Here is a 27,424-nt window from a genome sequence, read left to right on the forward strand (position 1 = left end):
AGAATCATGATATCAGACTGGTGGCAGCAGGAATAGAATGAATGGACAGTGATGGCCTTAACTGATAGGACTTTGTAGTTACTTGTCTATAAGAAATGAGGAAGAGAAAAGGGAGGAGTCAAGGAGGATTTATTAATGAACATGGGAGACTAGACCAATGGCAATGCCTAGAGAGGTATAGCGAAAGTAGGAGATGGAAAAGTGTAAGTGGGACATCCAAGTAGACACTTCATTTGTGGGTTATTGGAAATTTGGGTCAAGAAAAAAGAACTTGTGAAAGAGGCAAAGAACACATGGCTAGAGAAGTAGGAGGAGAACCAAGAGAATGTTTCTGAAGCTAAGGAAGGAGAGTATCCCTTAGGAGGGAGTGGTCAATAGTGGAGAGAACAAGGAGGATGAAGATTGAAAACCCATTAGATTTGGTGATAGAAAGGCTTTCTATCTTTGAGAGAATATTTACACTAGGTTTGGTCTGGGATAGAGGCCAGATTGCAAGGAGCTGAAAAGACAGTGAGAAGAGAAGAAGAGGTATTTTGGGAAATACGAGTTTCTTCTATAAGAAGCTTGACAATGAGCAAAAGGATGGGTTGCCAGTTTTAAGCTATCATTTCTTTCCAGGTTATGTTATACAACATTTTCCCCAGGTTTTCTTTGCTAACTGGCTCAGTTTACTCAGTTCCCTTTTCCCCAGGAAGTGGTATTCCAGAATCCAATCAATTAAATTTTACATAATCAGAAGTAAAAGATAATAGTAATGAAAATCAATTAAATTTCACAAAATCAAAATACTTACAACATAAGACAAAAGCAATGGACCTTTATCTTCTCTGACACTTGGTGGAATTGACCATCTTCCTCCATTGTTTATGCTCATTTTTTTTCGCCAGATTAAGGGGTTGGGCAGGGGCAGTAGGCAGGAGTATCTTTTGTGACTTTGGGCCTCCACCTGCTCCACTTGTTACCTATTAGATCCTTGATTGGAATCAAACTGAAACTGCTGTATGCAAGACAAAATGAAGTCTGTGGTTTCCTAATTGTTCTCTAGCTGGGAGGCCCAAGAAGAAGGCTGATTGGTCAATCCATTTTTCATGGTTTCATTTTCTGCATAAGATGGAATCCCCAAGGGAAACCCTGAAACCTTTAGTCAGTAGCCCTCAGTCTGCCCTGGGGTTGCCCAAACTATACCCATTCTTTCAGCTGCTCTGCACCATACAAACCTATGTCCTTTCCCATTTTGTCCTTTAAAGTAGAAGAACCTGCAGAGCCCGATGAGCTCCCAGCAGTCAAAGTTTCTCCAGCCTCTGCTGTGGACACTGCCAAAGATCAGGATGAACCAACCCCTGGTGGTCAGGTATGGTTGGGCCCAGACTTGTCCCATAGTTGGACTAGAAGCTAGAGCCAGAGTTCTAGGACTTTCAAGCTGGAAGGGATCTTAGAGATTGTCAGTGTCCAACTCTCTCATTTTTCAGGTGAGGAAACTTAGATCCTGGATGGGTTGGTTAAATGATTTGTCCAAACTCCCATAACTAGTTAAGAGGCAGGGTATCAGTAAGATAGGTGGCATAGTGGATAGAAAGCTGGGCTGGGAGTCAGAAGACCTGAGTTCAAATCCAGACTTAGAAACTTCCTAGCTATGTGACCTTGGGTAAATTGTTTAATGCCTATTTGTCACTGGAGAAGGAAATGGAAATGACAACATATCATTAAGAGAACCCACCCTGAAGCCAAGAAGATAAGGAAGTCCCAACTCTAATTCATTTTGGCTGTATGACCTTGGGCAAATCACTTGGCCTCTCTGTGCTAGGAAATTCTCTAAGACCATTATTGTCAAAGAAGATACTAACCCTTATTGTTAGAGGAGGCTTCCTTGCCAGGGGGTTCCTGCTATCAATGACATCACAGATCTAATTGCTCTATTTTATCTCACAACTAGTTAAGGTTAGAGTCTGGATTAGAACCCAGATTTTCAGTGCTCATTCCATTCTGGAATGTAGCTTCCATCACCTATGTGATGGGATTCAAGGGATAAAAGCTTTCTTGGACCAAATTTCACCCAAATATGCCTAAAATCCTGTTAGGGATTCATTACTTTGAGAGAAACATAACCCAAGGTGAGGAATTCTCAATATAGAGTCTAAGATCTTGCTTTTAAAAAAATTGATTAAAGTGTATTTAATATATGTGTTTTTACTTTGTAATTCTCTGTATTTTATTTTATGCATGGTAAAACATTATTTTGAGAAATGGGTCCATAGGTCAAAGGGGTTCTTGACACATAAAAACTCAAGAACATTGCCTTACATTCTCTTCTAAAATAAAATTATACCAGGGGAGGATCAAAACATTAATTCTTAACACTTTAGTGTCAATGAATTTGTTAGATCCTCTGTTCTGGGACAAGCCAGACTTTTAGCAATGAGGCAATGCTGAATTCCTGGAGAGGAATTTTGGGGGAAAAATGCTGAAGATGGCATCTGCTTCATAATTTTGCACATAGTGCTCTGGGTATAAAGACTAAGAGTTAGACACTTTCTGCTAGAGGTTCTACACATCAGCCCCTCCAAAAACAGAATATTAGTTTGAGAGTCAGAGAATCTTAGAGTAGAAAGGGACCTTAACAATAATCAGGTCCAACCCCCTCATTTTAGACTTGGCAGAGGGAGAGAAGAAGGGAGGGTCTTCTTTACTCCATCTCCTTGTTGACATATTGGGACTATGGAAATTAGAGGTTGGGAATTGAAGATGGTGTGGTGGGGGGTTCAGAAAGGACGTAGGTGTTGGGGAGAAGTTATTGGGATCTCGGTTGACTCACGGTACAAATATCATCTGTGGAGGTAGAACATGTGTAGCCAGGAAGGGATTTGAACCCAGATCTTCTGACTTCAGACACAATATTTTTGCCACTGTACTAAAACCTCCCTTAGTGATTCCTCTGGAATTGTGTCTTTAGATACAGCTATGAGAATTGTGCTGCTTTTTCTTGTCTTCCAAACAAGAGAGAGAGGACTCTGTTTAAGGGCCTGGAGTCAATTTGTAGGCTCATGCCATTTTTCTTACAATCCTTGAGTCAATCCTCTTCCACTAAAGTCCAGCCTCAGTAAGTGAATCATTGTGGTAGGAAGGTGACCCTGGGTTCCGATGGCTCTGGTATCAAGTTTGGGCACTCCCTATCAAGCTTGAAAAGTTTCTGAGCATGGATGTCCACTGTCTGCTGGTTCTTAAACATCTTTAAGGATTAAAGATTTTCAATTTGCACTGAGCAAGGGAGCACCAATCCCCATACCCCCCAAATCCTTGATTCTTGAGATAATGAAGAAAGTAACTGAGCACATTGTCACACTGCTCCATGTCCCTGCTTCCATAGCTTTGTCTTCCCCTTCACAATACTTTCAGAGAATCCTAGGATCTCTCTTATCCTCACCAGATCAGACTAATTCTGTTGACAATTAGAATAATCATTGTGAGAAAATGCCTCAGACAGGAAAGAATGAGTAATTACAGGTAAATCCAGCTTTCCTTCTATCCATTTTCACCTCTCTAGGAGCCTTAAGAGCTAAGGGGTGCTCTGACCACCCTTGCCTAGATGAGAAAAGGTTGAAATTTTGAGAGAACTTTACTAGGAAACAAAAGAAAAAATAAAACAAAATAGGAAAACAGGCAAAGAATTTATAGTACAAAGAAATCTTTTCTATGGCCTAGCAACAGACCAATTGGCTTCACTTGCACAATAACAGGGAACCTTATCTTTGTTCCCATTCTGTGCTCCCTACTCTGCCTCTCAGTGACCAAGGCACTTCCGTATATAGCTGTCTTATTGAGTCATCCTTGAGCCTTTCCTCAACCAATGAATTTCTTTGTTGATTCCACCTTTTGGCATTGGATGCCTTCATTCTGCTCACCCAGTCATTACCCAGTGCAGGTCTTCATCACCTCTTGCCTGGATGGTTACAATAGCCTTCAAACAGGTCTCCTGCACAAGACTGCCAGATTAATTTACCTTAGGCTTGCTTCTGACTCCATCACCAATCTACTTGAACATCTCCCATAGTTGTTGTTTTTTTATTACTTCTAGGATAAAACATTTGGTCTCTTCAACCTGGCTTTTAAGGCCCTCCACATGCTGGGTCCAGAATCCCTGACATCTTCATCTCACATCACTTCACTTCTTAGATTCTATGTTCCAAAGAAAACTGGATTGCTAGTTCTCATGCGCAGCATCCCATTTCCCACCTTCATTCATTTGCAGAGTCTCTAGCCCTCAGCTCATTTGCAGAAATGGCATAACCAATAGATCCCAAGCCCAAAGACTGGTCAAGCCTTTCCAAAAATCATTTGGTTTTTTTAAAAAAAAATCTTTTTTATGATTTTAAACATTCAAACACTCCAAATTCCTTAAATTTATGGAAGAATTAGAGAATTCCCAATAGGAAGATCTCTTTCAAATTTAGTGCTGGTCTAGACGTACAAATGTTCCTTTCCCTTCCCATTCTTTTCAATGGACCGTCTTATTTCTGCTAACATTTTATTTCTTTGCATCCCCTTTAACTACATGTAATTATATTTATTTATTAACATTGATGCATCTGTCTTAGACTAAGCACCAAAAGACTACCCCTTCCACCATAGAAAGACATATATGCTCAAATTGGTGCCTTTAGAATATATTTTGTATTTTTTTTTTGTCGATTGACCAGGTATACAAGTAATATGAGACTTAAAAAGATGAGACATATTGGGATCATAGCTTGTAAGAGCTGGAGGAACCTTAGACATCATTTAGCCAAAATAATTCATGCTACCTATGAAGAAACAAAAGATAACATGGAAAAAAAAAATCCTTGGAAAAGAGATCGGGTTGTTACTGATATTTAGGCTCTAATGCCACAAATGAAGTCCCCAGCAAGGCCAGGAATGGTAGATACTTGAGAGTTCATGTTGATTTAGGTCTCAAATCAGTGTTTATGTTGATTTTGATTTGCAGGAGGGCTCAGATTCTGGAGCAGATGATAAAGATGAAGATGAAAATGAAGGTGAAGGTGATGCTGAGGGTGAAACTAAGGATTTAGAGGAAGCTGAAAACCAAGCAGTAGAAAATAGTGAAGGTGAAGCTCAAGGTGAAACCAAAGATGAAGGTGAACCCAATGATGAAGATGGAACTCAAGGTGACAGTAATACTGAGGCTGAAACTAAAGGTCTAGAGGAAGTTGGAAGTGAAGCAGTAGAAAATATTAAAGATGAAATTCAAGGTAAAGGTGAAGGTGAAACTCAAGGCCCAGGTCCAGGTCCAGAGGAAGTTTATGAGAAGGGTGAAGAAGACCATGGAGAGGGAAGTACAAAGGAAGGTGCAGAAACAGATGAAAAAGGTGGAGAAGATGGAGAAGGTGGAGAAGATGGAGAAGGTGGAGAAGGTGGAGAAGGTGGAGAAGATGGAGAAGGTGGAGAAGGTGGAGAAGATGGAGAAGGTGGAGAAGATGGAGAAGGTGGAGAAGATGGAGAAGGTGGAGAAGATGGAGAAGGTGGAGGAGATAAAGAAGGTGGAGGAGATAAAGAAGGTGGAGGAGATAAAGAAGGTGGAGGAGATAAAGAAGGTGGAGGAGATGGAGAAGGTGGAGAAGATGATGATGACAGTGAAGATGAGGATGAGGAAGAAGATGAAGATGAAGAAAAAGAAGAAGAAGAAGAAGAAGAAAATAATGAGGAGCCTTTGTCACTAGAATGGCCTGAAACAAGGAGTAAACAGGCCATTTACCTCTTCCTTTTACCCATTGTGTTCCCCTTATGGCTAACAGTTCCAGATGTCAGGAAACCGGTAAGATAACCCATGCCTCTACTCTTATTCCTTAGGGAGGTATTATAGAAGTTTTCAAGGGTTCAAGGCTCATTTCTGAGAGGCAGAGAGCAGATGCAGCCATTCATGTCTGTGGGCAGAGGATTTCAAATGTGGAGGTTGAAATGAAGGCATGATCCAAAATTCATTGAAATTATAGATTCCCACTTTGGTTTTCCTATTTATAAAATGAGGCCGATGCCATTTGTCCCTCTCTATTTTACAGAGTTATTGGGAGGATAAGGTGAGATCATACAGCAATTTAAAAGTGCTTAGAAAATCATATCAATGATACTACAACTACTACTACTACTAAAGCCTGCTCTTCTATAGTTCTAGGTAATATGGTGTAGTGGGAAAAGTTCAGAAGTCAGGAAAGCCTGAGTTCCAGTTTTACTACTGTCATTAATTATTGTGTGACCTTGGGAAAGTGACAACTTTTCTGTTTTTTCATTGATCAGATGGGAGAAATAATGTTTTCCCTGTTTAACTTACAGAAATAAGTGTGATGACCAAATGAGATAATGTATGTTGATATATTGAAAAGTACCAAGTATTTTCTATCGTAGGTATTTATTATTATGACTTTTGTTGTTGTTGTTCAGTTGTTTTAGTCATGCCAGACACATTGTGGCCCTTTGAGGTAATCTAGGCAAAGACACTGGAGTGGTTTGCATTTTCTTCTCCAGCTAATTTTAATATGAAGAAACTGAGGCAAACAGGATTAAGTTACTTGTCCAGGGTCACTCAGCTACTAAGTGTCTAAGGTCAAATTTGATCTCAGGAACGTGAGTCTTCCTGTCTTTAGGATCAGTGCTCTCCACTATAATAGCTGCCCCATTATGATTATGACTAGTAGGTCTTTATTTTTTATTTTTTAGACTTGAAATTTTTTATTTAATTAACTTGGAATATTTTCCCATGGTTACATGATTCATGTTCTTTTGCTCCCTTCCTACCCCCCTCCCCATAGCCAACGAGCAATTCCACTGGGTTTTACATGTGTCATTGATCAAGACCTATTTGATATTTGCATTAGGGTGATTAGAGTCAACATCCCCAATCATATACCCATTGACCTATGTGATCAAGCAGTTGTTTTTCTTCTGCGTTTCTATTCCCACAGTTCTTTCTCTGGATGTGGAAAGCATTCTTTCTCATAAGTATTGTCCTTTATTGTTGCATTGCTACTAGTAAAAAAGTCTGTTATGTTTGATTGTTCCACAGTGTATCAGTCTCTGTGTATATTGTTCTCCTGGTTTTGCTCCTTTTGCTCTGCATCAATTCCTGGAGGTCGTTCCAGTTCCCATGGAATTCCTCCAGTTCATTATTCCTTTGAGCATAATAGTATTCCATCACCAACAGATACCACAATTTGTTCAGCCATTCCCCAATTGAAGGGCATCCCCTCATTTTCCAATTTTTTGCTACCACAAAGAGCGCAGCTATGAATATTTTTGTACAAGACTTTTTCCTTATTATCTCTTTGGAGTATCAATCCAACAGTGGTACGGCTGGATGAAAGGGCAGGCAGTCTTTTAAAGCCCTTTGTGCATAGTTCCAAATTACCTTCCAGAATGGTTGGATGAATTCACAAGTCCACCAGCAATGCATTAATGTCCCAATTTTGCCACATTCCCTCCAAAATGTATTACTTTCCTTTGCTGTCATTTTAGCCAATTTGCTAGGTATGAGGTGGTACCTCAGTTACTACTAGGTCTTTAAACAAAACTCATTAGACTATGTTCTCATTGGAGGAACAAATGGATCAAAGGACTCTAAAAAGATTCCACAAATCTCTCATTCCAGCAGGGAAGTTGCGGAGTACATGTTCCTCTACAGTTCTATTGGAATGGAATTTCATTGCTTTTGATTACATTAAATAGTTTTATGGGTGTGAAGTTTTATCTCCAAGTTATCTTAATTTGCATGACTTTATTAGTGAGATTGAGCATTTAAAAATGTTCTCCATTTGTATTTCATCTTGAAAATTGTTCATTTCCTTTGGCCATCTGTTCATGGTGGTCTAGGAATTACCATTGAGCCCTTGTAAAAGAATCTTATGTACTTGAAGTATCACATTTTTGTTTTTCATACTTGCTATAAATATTTTTCTTTTAATATTTTTATCTTATGGAATTTTTTTATTTTTATAAAGTCAAGAACATATACTTTCCTCAATAATTCCTTCCATTTGTTGAATTGAAAAAATATATTGCTCCTCTACAATTGAGATAAAGCTTTATCCTACTTTCTCTAGTTTTTAAAATACTTTTTAATTCTTAAGGCTTGCATCCAAATAGAATTCAATGAGATATGTAGTATCAGAGGTGGACATTTCTAAGGTAAATTATTCAATTATTCAAACGTAGGAACTTTTCTGAAGTTTCCTTTGGGATTTAAAAGAATAACCTACTTCCTAGAACCTTATTGAAACAGAGTTTTTGTTATTTCTCAGATGCTTCAAGTTCCCAGGAAGAAATAACATCTCAGTGAAATTCTAGTTGGGCAGTGGATCTAAAGACTGTTAGGTAGGAGGACAGTGTCAAGTGAAGTGATCTATTTATCTCTTCTTTGCCTCATTCAACATTTTTTTCAGTGACTTGGATAAAGGAATAGATAGCATGCTTCCCCAAAATTTGCAGATGATAAATTGGAATAGAGAGCTAACATATTAAATATGAAAAGATCTTGACAGGCTAGAAAAATGGACTGAAAAAGAAGAAATTTAATGACAACAAATTATATTATATGGGTTAAAAAAATCATCTCCCCAAATATAATTTAGAAGAGGTTTGGCTAGACAGTAATTAATATGAAGATTTTCCATTTTTATTGGACTACAAGCTCATTATGAGTCAGTAATATAATATAGCATCCAGAAAAATGTCTATGATCTTAGCCTCTGGGATCTTGAACTTGAGAGGTGATTGTTCCTCTCATTACTTCTAGTTTACCCCAGTCAGTTCATATCCAAAGTACTGCATTTAGTTATGGGATATCGTGATTTATGTAGGAAACTGGAGGATGTCTAGAGGAAGATGATCAAGATGAGGAGAGGCCTTGAGAATATGTCATATGAGGACTGTTTTAAGGGTCTGAGATTGCTTAACTGGAGAAGAGAAGCCTTAGGGGAGACATTACACCTGTCTTCAAGGAAGGGATGTCATGAAAAATTGATGAGAGTTATCCTCCTTAGAGGGTCAAATTAGAAGCAATGAGTAGAAGTTGCAAAGAGGAAAATTTAAGCTCAATATAAGGAAGCATATTCTTTAAAAAGATTATTAAATATTTCCCAATTAAATGAAAAAGAATTTCTAACAGTTTAAAAAAAAATGTGAGTTCCAAATTCTCTCCCTCCCTGGCACTTTGATTTCTATTATACATGTGAGGCTATGCCAAACATATTTCCATATTAGCCATCTTGAAAAAGAAACACAAACAAAATAAAACAATAAAAAATATAAAGTTTGCTCCAATTTGCACTCAGAGTTCATCAGTTTTCTCTTTGGAGGTGGATAGCATTTTTTCATTATGGGAAGGTCCTTTAGAACTGACTTGGATCATTGTCTGATCAGAGAAGTTATCTTTCACAGTTGATCATTGTTACAATATTACTAATACTGTGTACAATGTTCTCCTGGTTCTGCTTACTTTACTTTGCATGAGTTCATATATATCTTTCCAGGTTTTTCTGAAACCATCCTGCTCAATACTTTCCAATGATTAGAGCTATTTGAAAATGCAATTGGCTGTCTTAGGAGGTAGTGGATTACTTCTTGCTACAGGTCTTCTAATTGAAGATTGGAACTTGTCAGACTGGTCTTCTCCACTCACATGCTCCTATCGTGTTTTCTGCCCTTACACTAGATTTTGCTAATGGGTCAGATGTATTGAATTACTTAGCTCACATTTCCCTCTTGTGGAGGGATGGACAACAGGACTTGCTTTGGGAATGGCTGAGGACCAAGGTTCCATACCATCATGTTCCTAAAGGCAGGCCCCTACTCCTCTGAGAAAGCTGTAGGACAGAGAATGGGAATCTTTTCCAAGATGAATGTAAGATTAGATTGGACAAGCTTGGTGTAGCATCTTTCTGCTCCCCACTTGGCAGTTGCCTGTAGCATGTCTGAATCCCCTGTGTCTTCCATGATTTGTAGGCTATATAAGATCAGGAGGTGATCCCAGTGTTCTCTTGTCCACTCTGAGCCCTAAGCAGTTAGTTAATCCACTGGGGGCAATGTACCCATTGATTTTAGTGGGGAGGAGCAACATGGGAGAAAGTGTGGTACAACTCATTTCATAAAGCTAATGGGATTTGTTATAGATAGAAATATTGTACTATCCACTCTATGCACAAAGCTTTTATGTGGATTAACTGTTTGAAACTAGAGATTTTAAAAAAGGGATCATCTTGGAGGCAGGACCGAAATCACATATCAAATCAAGCCCATGGTCTTTGAGTGAATATTAAAAGTGCTACCTAGGGGCAGCTATGTGCCACATGCTGAGACCAAATCCTAGCTCTGTCATTAACTATCTATATAACCTTGGGCAAGTTACTCTCTGGGCTCCTGCTTTCCCCTCTGTCAAAGGTCAGAGATTGGACTAGATGGCCTCTGAATCTAACTCTCAATTTATAATCTTAAAATCAATGTTATTCTCACAGCTCTGCTATACCAAGGTAATTATTTTGGGAAAGATTGAGAGCAATTTATAGGTATACAGACTGGTTCATGCAATAGAGAATTCACGGTAAGAAAAAAGGCATTTCCATTGGTAAGAAATGTTATCATGTCTAGCAGAGTTCACATCCTCCCCCCTCCCTCTGTCTATGTTTAGAGTTCTTTGGAGATAGGCCTTTCTCTAACACCAATGAGTTGCTTGCTTAATGATTCTGACAGGAAATAGATTGACTAGAAAGCCTTGAAAATCCTTTAAAACTGAGCCCCAAGTTCTTGATTTTGAAAAAGCTTCTGTTAAGGGATTTGTAGAAGCACAGCCGAAGTGAGAAAACAATTGCTGTAATCATACTCTAGTATCGGGTTGGAGAGGAGACTAGGATTACCTAAAAAGCCTGATGAAATTTATTTCAGGTTGCCATTGGACAGTGGCAAAATCCACCCTCGATCTTAGCTTTTCTATGCATGGTGATGATTTTTTTGGGTGCTTTTATGATAGTTTGCTGTAACATCTCCAAAGATACAGAAAACAATGTCCCCATTACTTTATTGCTCTCTTTCTCTCCAATAACCCTTACGGTTAATGGAAACATAAGGCACCTATGGACATCTGCTATATATTTTACCCCTTTGATGAGTTTAGGTTGTCATAGAATGACTATATGCTTTAATTCACTGTGACTAGTAAGTATACTACATTATTCTGCACCCTCAAGCTTTCCCTCTAACTTCCTAAGGAGCCTACAGAGGAAATACATTCAGCTAAAAATAATAGGGTATAGAACTTTGTAAAATTCCAAAGAACTCTTTTGATTCTTAGTTGGTCTGCAAATTGAGGAATATTCAAAGTTCTCTTATATTGAAAGCAAAAGTTCAGAAGGAATAATAAAATTTTTGCTATGATTCTTCATGACATTTTTTTTGAGGTAGTAAGTTTTGTATTTTGTTCTGTTAAGTTAAATGAAATTTGAGACATTTAATGTGTATGGTTGCGAACATTTCAAAACACCAACTAAATGTTTTTAGGAGAAAAAGTGCCCTAAAATGTTTTCCTTATCCCGTTTTCTTTTAAAATTAGAGAGTCTATTTGTGACTAAGTTTTGGAACATTCCCTGAAGAATGCCCTTGTATTCTAGTGACAGTCTTAGAAAGTAAGCTTTTCTTTGCAGTGTCTGTCCCTCTGTCTTTGGGTATTTACTTGACATGGTTGTTTAGGAGTTTGAGAATTACCCAAATTTTAGAGATGAGCACGCAATATTTTTCCTTTTGGCAATTGTTTCACAGTTGGGACTTTTTGGAAGCAATATTGAAAATTCAACATGAGAACATTTTTATGGGCTATGAAATCAATTGTATATTTTTGGGTAATATTGAAAAATGTTTTTTTTTTCTGAACTTTAAAAAATCACTTTGTAATTTAAAGAGGTTTTGTTGTTATTGTTGTTTCTGTTTAAAACTAGTACTGGATCATGCTGCTGGTAGGTGTTTCCTGTTAGACTCTTGGCTTCCCAAGTTTGCTAATAAAAAATGGACATAAAAATAGCAAAGAACAGATGATCATTCATTGGGAATGTTATAGAAGGGATTCTTGGTCAGGTAAGGTTTGGATCCAATGGCTTACAAGGTTCCTTCCAATGTTGAGATTCTGATTCATATACCATTTAGAGTTCTAGCAAAATACCTCCTTCTTTCCTTAACAAGTAGCCATTGCCACAAATTCTGGTAGCTTCTGGTCCAAATGGCTTAGTCTTTCCTCCAAATCTCCAAGACCACTAAAATAGTTTCACTTATTTCTCTAAAAACTTTCCAACAGGAATCTAGGAAGTTCTTTGTGATCACATTTCTGGGTTCCATCCTGTGGATAGCCATGTTCTCATACCTCATGGTGTGGTGGGCTCACCAGGTTAGTAAACAGATTCCTAGCAACATTTTTTCTCTCCTCAAACTTTTCCTGCATATAGAAAAGGCTGGCTATATACTATGTCTGGTTTTAAGGATCTAAAATAATTTTCTAAGTTCTCATTATTTTCTCTGAGGACTTGAAAATAAAATTGATATCTCCATTGATATCATACTTTCCAGATGGAAAAGATTAATTTTCTTAACTAGAAAGTTACCAGACTTTTGAAAGACTGGTCCTTTCACAACAGTAGTGGTACAATGGGAAGAACATGGGTTCTGACATTAGAAGATCTGGGTTCAAATCCTGATTCTGATGCCTAATTCCCATGTGACTTTAGGTAAGTCATTTAGTCTCCATGGGCCTTGGTTTCTTCATTTGTAAAATAACTGTTACTAGTTATTTTTGATGCTTTGATGGTGCTGGTGTTCTTGGAGTCAGTAGAGATGGGGAGACAGTGTACAGAGAATATCCAGAGCCCATTCTAGAGAGAGAAGGCAGCTTATTTGGTGTTCTGAATTTGGTGTTCCTTCCCCTCTTTGTGACCTGATTGGCAATAGGTTGCTTTTCCTTTCTCCCCCATTCCTCTCCATCCCTTATGAATGTTGAAGGAACAAGCTAGGATTCTCTTCTGCATTAGGCTGTAAGTTCCATGAGATTGGGGATCAAATATTATTTATCTTTAGATTCCCACAGTGCCCTGAACATGGGAAGTACCTCGAAATCAATGATAACTGCTTTGAAGATGCCCACGTTTCTTGAGTGAGCTGTGGCCACAGTTTGCTTTCATTACTGACAACTCTTTCTTCATTAGGTTGGTGAAACAATTGGGATTTCTGAAGAAATTATGGGCTTGACAATCCTAGCAGCTGGCACTTCAATTCCTGACCTCATTACAAGCGTTATTGTTGCCAGGAAAGGCCTAGGAGACATGGCTGTGTCCAGTTCGGTGGGCAGCAATATTTTTGACATCACTGTGGGGTAAGCAGAAATCTTACTTTTCAAGTAAGATTAAGGCAGAATTAAAAAAAAAATCCGTATTTTGGCTTTGGCACAATAGGATTCAGCCCTCTGTTGTCTGCTTTGTTCACTTTGGAAAGAAATATTTGCCTAATTGTATTACACAAGATAATAAAATAACCCTTGTTTCTCTTGAACACATAGCTTGCAGAACTAAAATGCTACTTGAAATAGAATTGATTAAAATTTATAGATAGATTGAAAAGTAGAGTCCATTAAATTCCATTAGTGAAAACAGTGAAACCCTCAGCTCATTGATTCCTGGGTTCAGTGGAGTTCTTGATGTAATCTCAGTTTCTGATTCTCCTCTGTTTGAATTACTGCCAGTTGCAAGGCCCCAAATTGCATTTTTAGTGAACAATCAGCATTTTCATGTCCTAAGACCACTTCCACAGCCACGTGCATACACACACATGCACAACACACTACCCTCTCCTTTTTTGTGCTCTAGAGAAGGAAATGGAAAACCTCTCTAGTATCTTAGCCAAGAAAACCTCAAATGGGGTCACAAAGAGTTTACATGACTCAAAATGACTAAACAACAACAACACAGAATAGAAGTACCATATCATCTGAATAGGTCAGATTTGACAGCCTCTGGAAAACTGAGGACTGCCCAACAGCTCTGTAGATTGGGAAGAAAAAAGAGGGAGTCGGACTGTTGGGCACAAAGAAATCTTTTACTCTGAGCTGTGGCTTTCCTTTCAGAAGTACAGAGAAAATGAAATTTTTACCCCAAGCAATCTGATTTGTCTTTGAAATGTCACTGAGATATAAGGGGAACTTCAGAAAAATGTGGAAACTGAGTCTCTGTGAACTTGGAAAGTTTTCATCTATCTCATGCCTCAATTTCCTCATTTGTAAATTAATAATAACACTAGAAAACACCTTGTCCCATTCACAGTTACAAATCACACTATTTACTCATCCATAAGCCTTTTTCCTTCTCATGTCTTTCAGTTTGCCAGTTCCTTGGTTGCTCTTTTCTGTCTTCAATGAGCTACAGCCTGTTCCAGTGAGCAGCAATGGATTGTTCTGTGCCATTGTTTTGCTCCTTCTCATGCTCCTGTTTGTGATCTCGTCGATTGCATTCTGCAAATGGCGGATGAACAAAATCCTAGGGTTTACCATGTTTCTCCTTTACTTCATATTCTTGATTATCAGTGTAATGTTAGAAGATCGAATCATATCGTGTCCTATCTCTATCTGAATTGGTCTTGAGGCTACTTCTACCAAATGCAGAACAAATGGTCACGTGGCATTCCTCTGTGGATTTCTGGATTTCCCAAAGGATTGAACTTCACCCATGGGGCTGTTGCTCGACAGGGTGCCAGGGAGTTTGGACAGTAAATGATGTCAGGAACCAAAGGACTTGGCTGGCAGAATATTCTTCTCAGGGATTGTCCCAAACACCTCATACTTACATAGGCAGCATACTCACCCCATAGAGGCATAAATGAAATTGGAAAACTTACTATTTTTTAAACAAGAGGTGAGCAAAAGGGGCTACTGAAGATAGCCTTCACTATCACACTCTTTTCTGGTCATATCTGAGGAACCCTTGGAGCCTCCTAATTTCACAAATCTTATTCTTTGGGATCCAAACCAGATTGTGCAAACCAGCAGATGGTTTCCATATTGTGTTCTGCTTTCTCCTCTTAACTGTGTGAGTGAGGTGCCCATTGGGTTCATAGTCAAGTTATTTTTATGAATTTAGGTAAAGGTCACTAGTAGGATGATGAGAAGTAGACACTGCTTAACAGCATCAATTCATCTTAAATGAGATTGATTTTGAGCATCTGAACAGTCTTGTTTTGCATGATAAGGGCATGTGAGGTGAAGTACCTCCCAGGTATCAATAATTTCTAGCTGAGAAGGGGAAAAGTTTGAGCTCCTAGGAATATGCGCACTTTACAAAAGTGGAAGGGGCAGGACTAATGAAAAGTTCACATTAGGATTGATTGGAGTGAGATAAATGTTGGCTAGGAAGAAAATAAAGTAAGAAAATGTCTTAGGAAGCGAACCCAACATATTTTATGCATCCAAATGAGTGATGTTCTCTTTGAAGTAATCACTTGGGAAGCAATACATGCATTCTAATTGTTGTGTTTTGCTGCAAACAGTTCTGGGATTCTTCTTTTGGCATCACCTAGAGCCCCAATGTATCCTTTGAATATCTTCACTGGTGGCCAGTCTTTGTCCTTTGGGGGTAGATTTGATTTTTGGAAACAACCAATGTAATTACTTTGGGCGATCAAAAGGGGAACATTGTTTTTGTTTTTTTTAAGAACAAAATAAAAGCATTCAAGGTGTGAATAAAAAACTGAGATGGATTTTTGGCTTGTACATTAGCAGCTCTGAAAAGAAACAAAAGGAATCCCTTAAAATGCTTTGAATTAAGGCAGGATCCTTAGAATTACTGTATAAGCTACAACCTCATTTTATGGCGATGGATTTATTTGGATATATGTGTTCTGAGATGGTCATTAAAGCACCATTCTTATGTTCTGTATTCTAAAGACTGAAGGTGTTTTTTCATAAGGCCTAGAAATCATGATGCAATGAATTGCATTGGAATCCATAGCTTAAAACTTCTTGGAATGTGTTGCTATTTTTACATTATATATTACTACTTGCTGCTTTTACTAACCTCAAACTATTGATGGGGTAGAATCAGGAAAGGGACAGTTAAAGACAAAAGCAGCTGAGGTGACTTTAGTGATATAATGAATACAAACATATGAAGGAAAATCCCTGAATCCCCCAACTGCCCCAGGGCCAGAGGCAGGGGAAATCATGAAAATGAGTGTGACCACAAGGGACCCTTTCCCTCAATGGTCTCAGCCAGACCCCATCCACTCAGATCCCAGAAGGCTCTTTCCTTCCCACTAGTGCACCCTGAGAACCTCTGGTCCTTTCCTTTGGTTTTGATGTTAGCCCCTGAGGATCAATGGGCCTTTCCATCCACTTTGCGCTGGATGATCCTTTTTGGGCTGACTCTTCCAATTAGAATGTGAACTCTGAGAACAGGCACTGTTTTGCTTTTGTGTGTCTCCAGGGTTTCACAGTGCTGGCACAGAGTAAGTTACAAATAAATACTTTCCCATTCCATTTTATTGAAGAACACCAGAAATATAACACTTTGAAACAAATGAAGAATGAGATGACATTATAAGCCTTAGGGAAGCCATCCGTATGCAGTGATATTGCTATTACTTCCCTTTTATTAACAAAATACAAGAGCAGTTTCTTTCAATGATACTTCACATTTTGATATGAGGCAATAACTTTTCTGTATCTTCTGAATTTTATCTTCTAAGGATCTGATCATAATGGTTACTTTCTCCACCAATGATTCTACTATGCAATTAAAAATATGTAATAGAAATTCATCAAAAGTTATGTAATTATGCTCAAAATGTGAATTTCTACATTATCAGTTCTTGACATCTGGATATTAAAGAAATCTCAAATGCTATGACAAGGAATAGAAGGATGAAGGGAACTCATCCCACCTCAGTGAAAGGAAGGGTTTGTACACACACACACACACACTCATATAGAGGAGGAATGAATGGAGGAAATGTCACAGGGAAAGGGAGGAGGTGGAAGGGAGAGTGGGCAGTATTAGAACCCTATTCTCCTCACTCCTGGAATAAAGGAAGAATAACACATATAGTTAGAAGGGTAAAAATCTTAACATACAAAGAAACAGGAAAGAAGACAGGATAAGGGAGGGACTGGAAGTTCCTTTGGGGAACTGAGGGAATAAGAGAAGGGAGGGTGGATTAAAAGAAGGGAGAACAGGGAAATAAGTAAAGGGAGGGAAAGAAAGAATACCTTAAAAAAAAAGAGAGAGAAAAGAAAAAAAGGAGGGATTTTCTCAACTCAATTTCCAGCCTTGAGACGTGATTGACCCTAGTTCTCTTACAATTCGTCTCTGGCTGGCCAATGGACCAGTTTCTTATTTTCCAATTGAAATCAGCAACTCCATCAAGGATATGATAAAAGATCATGAAGCATTTTGAAACTAGAAAGTGCTGTACCTTTTTGTTGTGATTAAAACCAGTTTTTTAATGTGGTTTCCTCTGCCAAAAAGACTGGCTTTCTTAGCATTTCTCTTTGTTACCTCAGAAGACAGATAACCAGTTCAGGTCAGTCTCATATTCTGTGCTATATCAAAGAACAAGAGGCTGTATGAATTGTGTAGTCAATTAAAAATTAAAGATTTTGTGATCAGATTTCATAACATCCTATTAAAACACAATTGTAAAAAAAGCAATTACTTCATTGTCAAAGTACACATACAAAATCAGGAAGATCATTTTTGCTAATTGAAAAAATGATGGAAAATAAATGAATCAATGAGGAGAGAGAAGGAAGCAATAAAAATACCAATTTCTACTTGTTATCCTACAAATTTTAAAAACCTTAAAGAAAATTACAAAAATGTCTTATATTCCTATAAGTAAAAATAAATGGTGATATTCAGAGTTAATTACATAAAATAAAAAGGTATGCTTTTTATGCTAATTTAAAAAAGTGATTACTAATTTTCTTAGCTCCAAATAATAATTTGCTCTTAATGCTTGGCTACTATTCAGTGTAGTGAAGATTCTTAATCCTGTGGAAAAAGAATAAAACTTCTCAAAGATCTTTAAAGTAGAAAGGATTAGCTATGCTGATCTTTTAGTAAATCTTTTTTCTTTATTTTACATTGTAAAACTGAACAGAATTTCCATTCTTCCAGAGACAAGAGAATGTTTATTGTGAACATTTATCAGATACATTTTAAGTGAATTACAAAGCAAAACAAGGAACTTCCTGATGTTCTTTTTGGTAAATAAAATTTCAGTGTTACATATTTACAAATCTACAATCACTTGTTAAAAAGTGCAGGTTTGGAGGTAAAGTACCATTTCAAAATCCCAAAGATAATATCAAGAGATGTTAATAATAATCAACATGTATCATTCGGTAAAGGTTTGATATGTAAAAGTGATCCATTTCTTTCTCAGAGATAAATTCTTGGCCAGTATTGATATGACATTGAGAATATGAGGAATCATTAAAATTTATTTGTGCCTATTGCTTTTGGAAATTACTTAAGAAGGTGAAGGATTCTGGGATAATTTTTGCTTATTTATATTCATCCTACCTCCAGTTGCTTTTTTCTTGATGTCATTGTTCTAACCTGTAATGTACTGACAATGTAAAATTCATTTAGACTATGCAAGACACTGCAGGCACATAAGAAAAAAAATGTACTTCAAACTAAAAAATAGACTTGCTTATTGATAGGGTTATATATGTTTTGTAACATGTGTTGGAAAGAGTACATGGTAGCTTTTTTTTTTATCAAGTGCAGATTTGAAAATGTTTATTGATTCAAACTAGAGGAATAGCTCTGTGATATGGCCTTCATAAAATTTCTATTTAACACTTTCAACAGGATTAACCTAGGAAAATATCTGTTTTATGGGCAAAGGAGGTGGGCATTACAGGGTCGTAAGAGGACATTATGTGCTGAGGATACTAAGGTTATTATTAAATGTCAGCTGCTAAGGAGGAAAATAGATGTTCAGGAATTGAAGGCTAGATATGTAAATAAACAGGAAGGAGCAAAGTCAACCTCAATGTCCAGCGCAAAATGTCATCACACCACTCCAAAGAAGAGTCTTTCTGGCCTGAGGTAAATGGACTTGATGGAAGCATCCAGGTAAGTAAAAATGAAGCTTGAAGCAGTGTTGTTAAGTGCAAAGACAAAAAAGATGTTCATAGGACTATATGATACTTTATAAACACAAAGTAACAGAAAAAGAATGTAGCACTTTCTATTTATTCTCAGATTTCATAGTGATTATCCGAATACCTTGGAAAGAAGTATTATTAGCTACTTGATATAGGATGCTGACATTTTCAGGGATCACTTCTCTAGACTTCAACTAAAGAAAAAGTCAGAAGATAAAACATCTGCACAATTTTGCATTTGAGAAAGAAAAGGAGGATCATTGAAATATATTTTAAAATCCCTAACAAATAGGAATGGATAGGAAACTTTCAGAACATAGTGGAAGTAGCATATATCTTACATTGGCAAGCAGTGTGGTTTTTATTTAGTTTCCACAATTTCAAAGTCTAAACCAAACCAAGCATTCTAAAATGAGATAGTGAGCCAAATGGGATAGGAACGTCAACTATTCATATCTGTCTATATTAACGCATATAGCAATCATAGTAACTGGGGCAAAAAAGGATGCTTTCCTCACAGTTCTTGTGGCTTAAATTTCCATCACTCTCTGAGATTCTGTACTATCTACAAAAGGTAGAATTCAGGAAAAATACTTACAAAGAATTATTTTTAAAAACTGAGTCAAAGACTAGGAATAGAACCCAGATGATCAAACAGTTTTAGACAACTACTTTCCAATTAATCTGAAATGTAAGAATAGTACATTTAGATTCATGTAAGTATGAATGTCAAATGCATGAGTAAATAGCTAAGAAAAAAGTAAACAGTCAAAAGAAAGGTTTTCATAGGGAAAAAACCATTATCTAAGTACCTCATTACACAAGTCACTTAGGATAAATTTATTCCTTATGCTCAAACCCATAGATATTCAATATACTGTCTCCCAAGAAATTTACTGATAAAAATGTTTAAATTTATTAGTGAATATTAGAGAATTAGAAAACCAATTATGGGAAGCTTACAATCAGTTTGGGAATAGAAATTGTGGGGGTGAAAAAAAGAAGCAGGCAGAGTATCACATCATTAGAATAGACTAATGCCAGCATAAAGTTTATGTTAGGAGCATTACATATATCAGGCTGATCATTTCCCCAAGTAGAAAACTGTAAAATCCTTTAAGTTGGTATTCTTCACTTGTAGCTCGACTTAACAATGAGGCCTGTTTGTAGTTCACTGATTTAGAGAATGAATAATGGAATTTTTAGTTATAGTCCAGTGAAGGTGTATTTTGTCCTCTTCTACAAATTGCTTCATGTACACAATTTGGTATCATTTTCTTGGTCCATGTCAGCACATTATCTAGACAATTTCCCTTTGTTAATGAAACATATGCACATAAATCCAAATAATGAAAATTGTTAAAGTAAGTAATGGTAACAAGGGATACTTTTTCTCCTTGAAAGAAATAACCTGAAGAACACTGAATAGGGCAGCACAACTAAGGGTTTAAAACAACAACCACCAACAACTAATTAATTTTAGGTATCTCTAAATACCCAGCAATAATGCTTAGACATTCAACTCATTGTCTAACTTCCATAATTTATAGATCTTGATGGCTTATTTCAAAAGTTACATAATTTAATATGGGAGATCTATTCTGTAATATGCACCTCTAGAAAATTAACATTTTTGCTCTATGTAAAATAAAAATATATTTTAAATAGAATTCTAAATCAAGTGCCCTGGTAGCATTCCCAAAAATACTGTGTAGCACAGCTGACATACCCAATCTCATGGATTAAAATTGGAATATATCTGTCATAATTGCTCTCCACATTAAAATTAGAATAGAACTTTGGGAGTAGTGTCGATATACTTGGAATGTACACCTTTATGTATATTTATAAAATTTATGTTTAATTTTGCAAGTTTCCCCCTAATGTGCTGTATATAAGTGCCATTAGCAACAACAACAACAACAACAACAACAACAACAACAACAACAACAAAAGTGCTGGATTCTTCACTGTAGGATGAGCCTGAGTTGAGAAGGTACTGGAGAATTCTATTTGGGACTTCTACTACTCTCAAGATTGTCAGTGTGCCAATCTTGGCAGTGTATGGGATATCTCACTCTACAATTTACACACACATACCCACTTTCAAGCTTATGGCTTCCAAATGTGCAAATGCAAACTGAACCCCCAATGGGGCTAGTGTTGGCATTTTTTGACCATTTGCGTGTCCACCCTTCCTTCCTTCCTTCCTTTCTTCCTTCCTTCCTTCCTTCCTTCAATCTTCTCTCCAAGTTGAAAATAGGTTGGACTATTTATTCCAAATAGCAGCAGTCTTAGAAGGAAGAGCACTAAATTGCTCATTAAAGTTTAAATTCATTTTAAGTTTGCTATAGTAATTAAAAAAATTAAAAAAATATCAACTTACTATAAACAATTTAAAACACATATAATACAACTTTGTGTTCTCTATAACGTCTGAATAATCTATGTAAACAGTAGATCCTTTGATTTCATGTTACTTATTAGTATTCATGTGTGATTTTTATCACTCTTTTTCAAGAGAATGTCTTCTTTTGAGACAGTCACTATTATTTGTGGGTTTTTCCCACCACAAAACACTTTCTAGAGGGGTACAATGTAAGGACCAAGAAGCAAAGCAGCATTTAGCCCACTTGTTACTCTTCTTTACCTACAACATTTGCAGTTTATTGAGGCTTTCTGACTCTGCTTGCTAATGTATTTTTTTAAAAAATGAAGATAAGAAATTTTCTTAGAGACCGAAGTGGTAATTTTTACACAGATTGTACAAAACATATATATATATATATATAGTGTATATATGCATACACATATAGTTATGTAAATATATACACATACATTTTCTTTAAAGATAAGGTTCGCCAAATATTTTTCGACATTCCATCACTCCTGTACTTGGTGGCCTATCACAGTTGTGAGTACTCTTGACTTGGTTAGGTGTAAGACGATCATATGCCATCTTGTATTCTCTGTCGAATGCATCTGCAAATATTCACACACATAAAGAAATTTGCATTTCAAGGGGTATATGGAGTCAACAATAATGTATTATGTCATTCAAAAACACAAAATCAAAAGCTGAGAAAGGATATCTAGAGGTAATTTTATTCACCCTTCTTAACTTAAATCATCTCAAAACCTGTTGTTTGTAACAGATTTCAATATTTTGCAACCCTTTGAGTTTGGAGAGTTCTTTCCAAATAAAGGGTTATTGAAAACTGAGCAATCTTTTGTAATATCCTAAAGCTACAGATTAACCAATTCTAATTTAGCTTCTTCAAAAGGCTAAAGTTCTATTTATTGCTTATTTTGAAAGACTTCACTCTGATCAACACAATGACCAGCTGCAATTCTACACAATTTATAATGAAGCTGCTTCCCATTTCCTGAGAGGCAGATAACAGGGCTCAGACTGAGACATTTTTTTTTTTGATATGGCTAATGTGTGGAATTTGTTTCGCTTGAATATGCATGTTTGTAACATGAATTTTGTTTTTCATCCTTCTTCTATGGTGTGGAGGAGAAAGCAGAAAGAGAAGGTGGATTTTCATTAATTAAAAGCATAAAAATTCTATTTGCTTTCTAGAGACTTGAATTTTCTAAGCTTGCTTATGTTGGAGATCTCTGCATTTGAATGACTCTAGTAAAGATAGAGGGTCATTTTGAGGATTATATCTTCTCCTTCAGTTTATATATCCTTGTGATAATATCAGGAATTTTTCTTTGACAAAGGCAATTAAGTGTTGATTTTTGTTAGACTGGTGAATCTCTACAAACACTTGATTTTTAGGTGGCACCCAGGCAGTAAGATGGTTTCCTCTTTCCTTTTTTATATTTTGACAATTTCTTTTTTTTCCTCCCAAATCAAACTATCTTGCCAATATTTCTTTTAAACATCATCTGGTCTAAATCTGTCCACTTTTCTAATTTTCTTCCCTAGTATGCCTGCTGCCACATCTACATATCTTGCTGCCCACTTCACAAATGCTTTTGTTGTACCGAAAGCCTTAATGGCACATGTATTAGAGGTTATCACACCAAAAACCAAGCCAACTTGACAGACTTCTTTCTGTTAACAGAACCAGGGACAAGATGCCATGGGGGAACAATCTCATTTATTCTGCCATGTTCAGATGCTACAGGTGCTGTCAGATGCCATAATCCACATGATATGTTAATGAAAATATTTACGAGTATGGTCAATTATCACTCATTAGGCCAACACTAAAATGATATCTATTCTTTTGATATGATCCTTTAACCAAGGAGGTGATTATAGCTTAAAGGTTTATTCTGTGATATTTATTGATAGGAAAGTCTTAAGAACATCAAATCAAGATGATCCAGTCAGTTAAATTTATTTGACATTTTCTTATAGAAATAAAGATTAAGAGGCTAACAAGGACCTTAGAGGTCATCTAGTTCAACTCCAATAACAGGGAAATAAGGCTCAAGAAAGGGGAAGACTTAAGTCAGTAAACAGAATAGTGGTTATCAGATTTGCCACACTCCAGGCTTAGAATGGTTCCTGATTGTCCATAGTGATTTGAGAGGGTCACAATCCTCTCCCTTGCTAACAATGGCCAATTCTGTATTCTTCCTGAGTTTGGAAGAGACATCTTAAAGAAGAGGTAAGTGAGCCGGCCAAGAAAAATATAATTAAAATCTATATTTTAAGTTTACCAGTATTCTCACCAAAGCATTCTCAAAAACATTACTGTTATATGAAATAATATTAAAGGGATAAGGCTTCAAAGAAATAAGTTCTGATCTAAAATTTTATATTAACTTTTTAATTTAAAGTTGGCCCAATGAAATAGGCTGATAATCATTTTTAATAACAACCTGTATTGAAAAAGTGTTCAGTAAATACAAAATATAATTATCACAGTGAATTACCTATATCGATGTTGTCTCTTCCTAATGCCACCAGTGAGAGAAATAATATTTCCCTATATAAACTCCTAAAAAAAAGGAGGGGAGAGGAAAGTATTAGGTTTAGAATATTAGGGAAAATATATTTATTAGGTTATGTTCATGTTAAAATAGCCATGAAATAAATTTTGATGACAAAATACTAAGTGAAGAATTATTAATTTGTTTTGAGTGACTTCATACTCCTTTTAAAGTGTTGATTTACTTATAAGAATGATTCTTACCGTTGTCGTTTAAGATGAGGCCATTTGTTCAGTATCTCTAAAATCTGACTCATTGGTCCATAGACATCATTCATCTTAATACTTTTTACCATGCTTTTTAACAGTTCTTGATTAAATGAGTTATCACCTTTTTGCAATAAATGGACCATTGGGTACTTTTGGGCTGCAAAAGAAGCAAATTAACAAATGAAGAAGGGTTCCTTGTTAAGAAAGAAGAAAAAATTACTAAGCAGTAGCTACTGGCTATTTCTTTTTTGGTTGAGTACTTTGAAAAATAATAAACAAAAAAGCAATAAGAACAAGAGCCATCCCTCAATTGATTAATGGTCAAAATATAGGAACAGTTATTAGATGAAGAAATCAAAGCCATATGTAGTGTAATATTTATTGGGAAAGGAAATGGGGATTGGAAAAATGGGGATAATGGGAGGTTTGTAACAGGGTATGGAGGAGAGAGGGTATATCGCTTGGAGAGGCAAGGGAGGGAGATGCCCCCTGCTGAGAGGAAACAATAGGGGTCTAATGCCCTTCCCCCACAACTGTCAGTCTTGTTTCCTTTCCATAGTAGTCATATAAAAATGCTCTAAAACATTATTGATTAGAGCAATGCAAAACAATTTTGAGATATCTCGTACCTATCAGATCAGCTAAAATGATAAAAGGGCAAAATGACAAATATTAGAGGGGACATGGAAAACTGGGGACACTAACACACTGTTAGTGGGACTGTGAAATGATCTAACCATTCTGGAGAACAATTTGGAATTATGCTCAGTTATAAAACTCTGTATATCCTTAGATCCAGAAATAGCACTTATTGTGTTTATTTCTCAAGGAGTTCACAGAGAAAAAGGAAAAGAACTTACATATTTTAAAATATTTATAGCAGCTCTTTTTGTGGTGGCAAAGAACTAGAAATTGAGGGGATGCTCATCAATTGGAGAATGGCTAAACAACATGTAGCATGATTGTGATGGAATACTATGATACCATAAGAAATAATGAACAGGTTAATTCGAGAAAACATATAAACATGGAAAGACCTACATGAAATTATGAAAAGTGAAACAGACCTAAGAACATTATATACAGCAACAGAAATGTCTGAAGAATAAGTTGTTCATGTCCACCTCCAGACAGAGAATAAAAAGAAACACAAAAGAATACTGTGTGTGTGTGTGTGTGGTCAAATGATGCCTTCTCTAGTACAGGGATGGGAGAAAGAGTGGGAAGGTGATACCCGGAAATTTTGATGTAACTAATTAATTTAATTTTTTTTAAAGCACCAGTAAAGTAAATTAAGAACAATGCTAGGACAAAGAAAGGAATTGAGATAAATGTATGGTGGTAGCATAAACAGAAAAGATAAGTAATGGTAACATGTGGGCCTAAAATATAACATAGTTTCACACAGGCAATAACAAATGTTTTGCCCCTCAGAGTATCCCTTAAAGACATTTGAGTTGGCAGCTCAGGACTGAAAACTGGTAAATAGGCAGAAAAGGAATCTGGACCAAGCAATCTGCTGAAAGCTGAAATCTTTTTTGACATGCACATGCATAGTCACACATGTGCCACCCTCTCCCCACTGAGAAATGCACACATTAACATTAGCAACACCAAGTGTTAACACTCACTCTCAAACAAAAGAGTACGATTTTGACCTGCAAGACAAAAAGTGGTTTTAAAAAATATATTAGTTGTATGAATATTTATGCTACTTGAAGAAAAGAACTTATTATTTGTCAACAAGGGTTTCTTTTTAGAAGGCACTTACTCTGGGCGTTCCAGAGGATGTATAAGGGTTGCCCTGGATCCTGGTGTAATTTCATGTTGTCCCATAACATCTGAATTAACACATATTTACTGTCTTCTGACATGCAGTGCCGGGGAATCTAATTAGTAAAAAAAAAAGAAAGAAAGAAAAATAACGTGAGGAGTTTCTTATAGATTAAATTCCTAAAGATATACCCTGGTAAATAGTCAGAATGAATTGATATACCATATGTGTACATATAAAAAATTCACATGCTCCTCCTCTGGGCTGACTCTAAGTTTTGGTGGTGGGAGGTGGGCACTGGTGTTTTTGCGGAGAGAAGGGAGGATGTAGGAGGGGGAGGAAGAGAGAAAGAAAGGGAGAGACGGAGAAGGAGAGAGTGGAAAAACTCAAAGTTGTTTTTCAGGGGTCCATATGCCTCCTTCTTCTTTTCTCCTCTCTCCAGTATCTCTGCCAAGAAAATCCTGTGACAGTGTGGCAAAGAGGTGGTGAGGAGGCTCAGTGGATAAGAGCCCTGAGCCTGAAGTCAGCAAGACCTGAGCTCAAATCCAGCCTTAGTCATTCCCTACCTGTGTGACCCTGGACAAGTCACTTAACTTCTGTTTGACTATCCATTGGAGAAAGAAGCGCAAACCATTTTGGTTTCTTTGCCAAGAAAACCCCATTGGGGGGGGGGGGGAGGTTATGAAAAGTTGGACATGATTGGACAAGGATGACAACAAAAAAGAAACCTTAATTATGCTCTCTTATCACAAAGTAAATGTGTCAGTCAGCATTAAAATAAAAACACCTTCTATTTCAAGGTCTAGCACTTGTGGCAAAAATGTTGAAAAGATACAATTTATAAAATGTTTAAAGTTGGGTAAGAAGTGGTAGTGAAAAGCCGACTATTTGTGGTTCCTAGTCCTGACTGTCACTGGGTAACCTGAGGCAAGTCACTCACTGTTCTGGCTTCAGTGTCCTCATCTAGAAAATGAGGGAAGGGGGTACTGAGACCCTGTGATCTAATTAAAAGCTTATCTCAAGTGCCCACAATCCTGCCAAGTCTCATTTAAGATGCTCAGGTTAATTATGAAATGCGTCTGTTTCATTGGGATAGAGATAAGGGGTTCAACAAGCCAAAAGAAGGATTTGTGGGGCCTCCCCATGGGATTTTGCATCTTCTGAGGAGTGGGGGATAATGAGCTCTGCAGGAGCCATAACTGCACAAGCCGCTTAATAAGTGGATGTTATTTTATCAATGTGAACTGGTTCTCTCCAACGACTAAGACGACAGCTGTCAATGCTATCCCCTAAGTTCCCCCACCA

At 36.9% G+C, this 27,424-nt stretch overlaps 2 protein-coding genes across 9 annotated transcripts in view; one reads left to right on the forward strand and one right to left on the reverse strand.

Moving 5' to 3' along the window:
• Positions 1-15,905, forward strand: part of SLC24A1 (solute carrier family 24 member 1) — a 48,392-nt gene extending 32,487 nt beyond the window's left edge. Inside the window, exons 5-9 of the mRNA XM_056815656.1 lie at positions 1,145-1,351; positions 4,982-5,809; positions 12,323-12,412; positions 13,224-13,390; positions 14,390-15,905. Of these exons, the coding sequence (XP_056671634.1) occupies positions 1,145-1,351; positions 4,982-5,809; positions 12,323-12,412; positions 13,224-13,390; positions 14,390-14,639 (1,542 nt within the window). The 3' untranslated portion in view covers positions 14,640-15,905. The remainder of the gene's footprint in view (positions 1-1,144; positions 1,352-4,981; positions 5,810-12,322; positions 12,413-13,223; positions 13,391-14,389) is intronic.
• A 2,209-nt stretch (positions 15,906-18,114) lies between these two features.
• DENND4A (DENN domain containing 4A) overlaps positions 18,115-27,424 on the reverse strand; it is a 174,222-nt gene continuing 164,912 nt past the window's right edge. For 5 of the 8 annotated variants that reach the window (XM_007479594.3, XM_016427160.2, XM_016427163.2 and 2 more), the window contains 5 exons: positions 26,117-26,234; positions 25,977-26,003; positions 24,340-24,502; positions 24,080-24,144; positions 18,115-22,162 (listed from right to left, as the gene is read on the reverse strand). In XM_007479594.3, coding sequence (XP_007479656.1) covers positions 22,026-22,162; positions 24,080-24,144; positions 24,340-24,502; positions 25,977-26,003; positions 26,117-26,234 — 510 coding nt within the window. In that variant the 3' untranslated portion in view covers positions 18,115-22,025. The remainder of the gene's footprint in view (positions 22,163-24,079; positions 24,145-24,339; positions 24,503-25,976; positions 26,004-26,116; positions 26,235-27,424) is intronic. The other 3 variants (XM_016427162.2, XM_016427165.2, XM_016427161.2) reach the window with 1 other exon arrangement.

Source organism: Monodelphis domestica, chromosome 1 (genome assembly GCF_027887165.1).
Source record: "Monodelphis domestica isolate mMonDom1 chromosome 1, mMonDom1.pri, whole genome shotgun sequence".
Lineage (NCBI taxonomy): Eukaryota > Metazoa > Chordata > Mammalia > Didelphimorphia > Didelphidae > Monodelphis > Monodelphis domestica.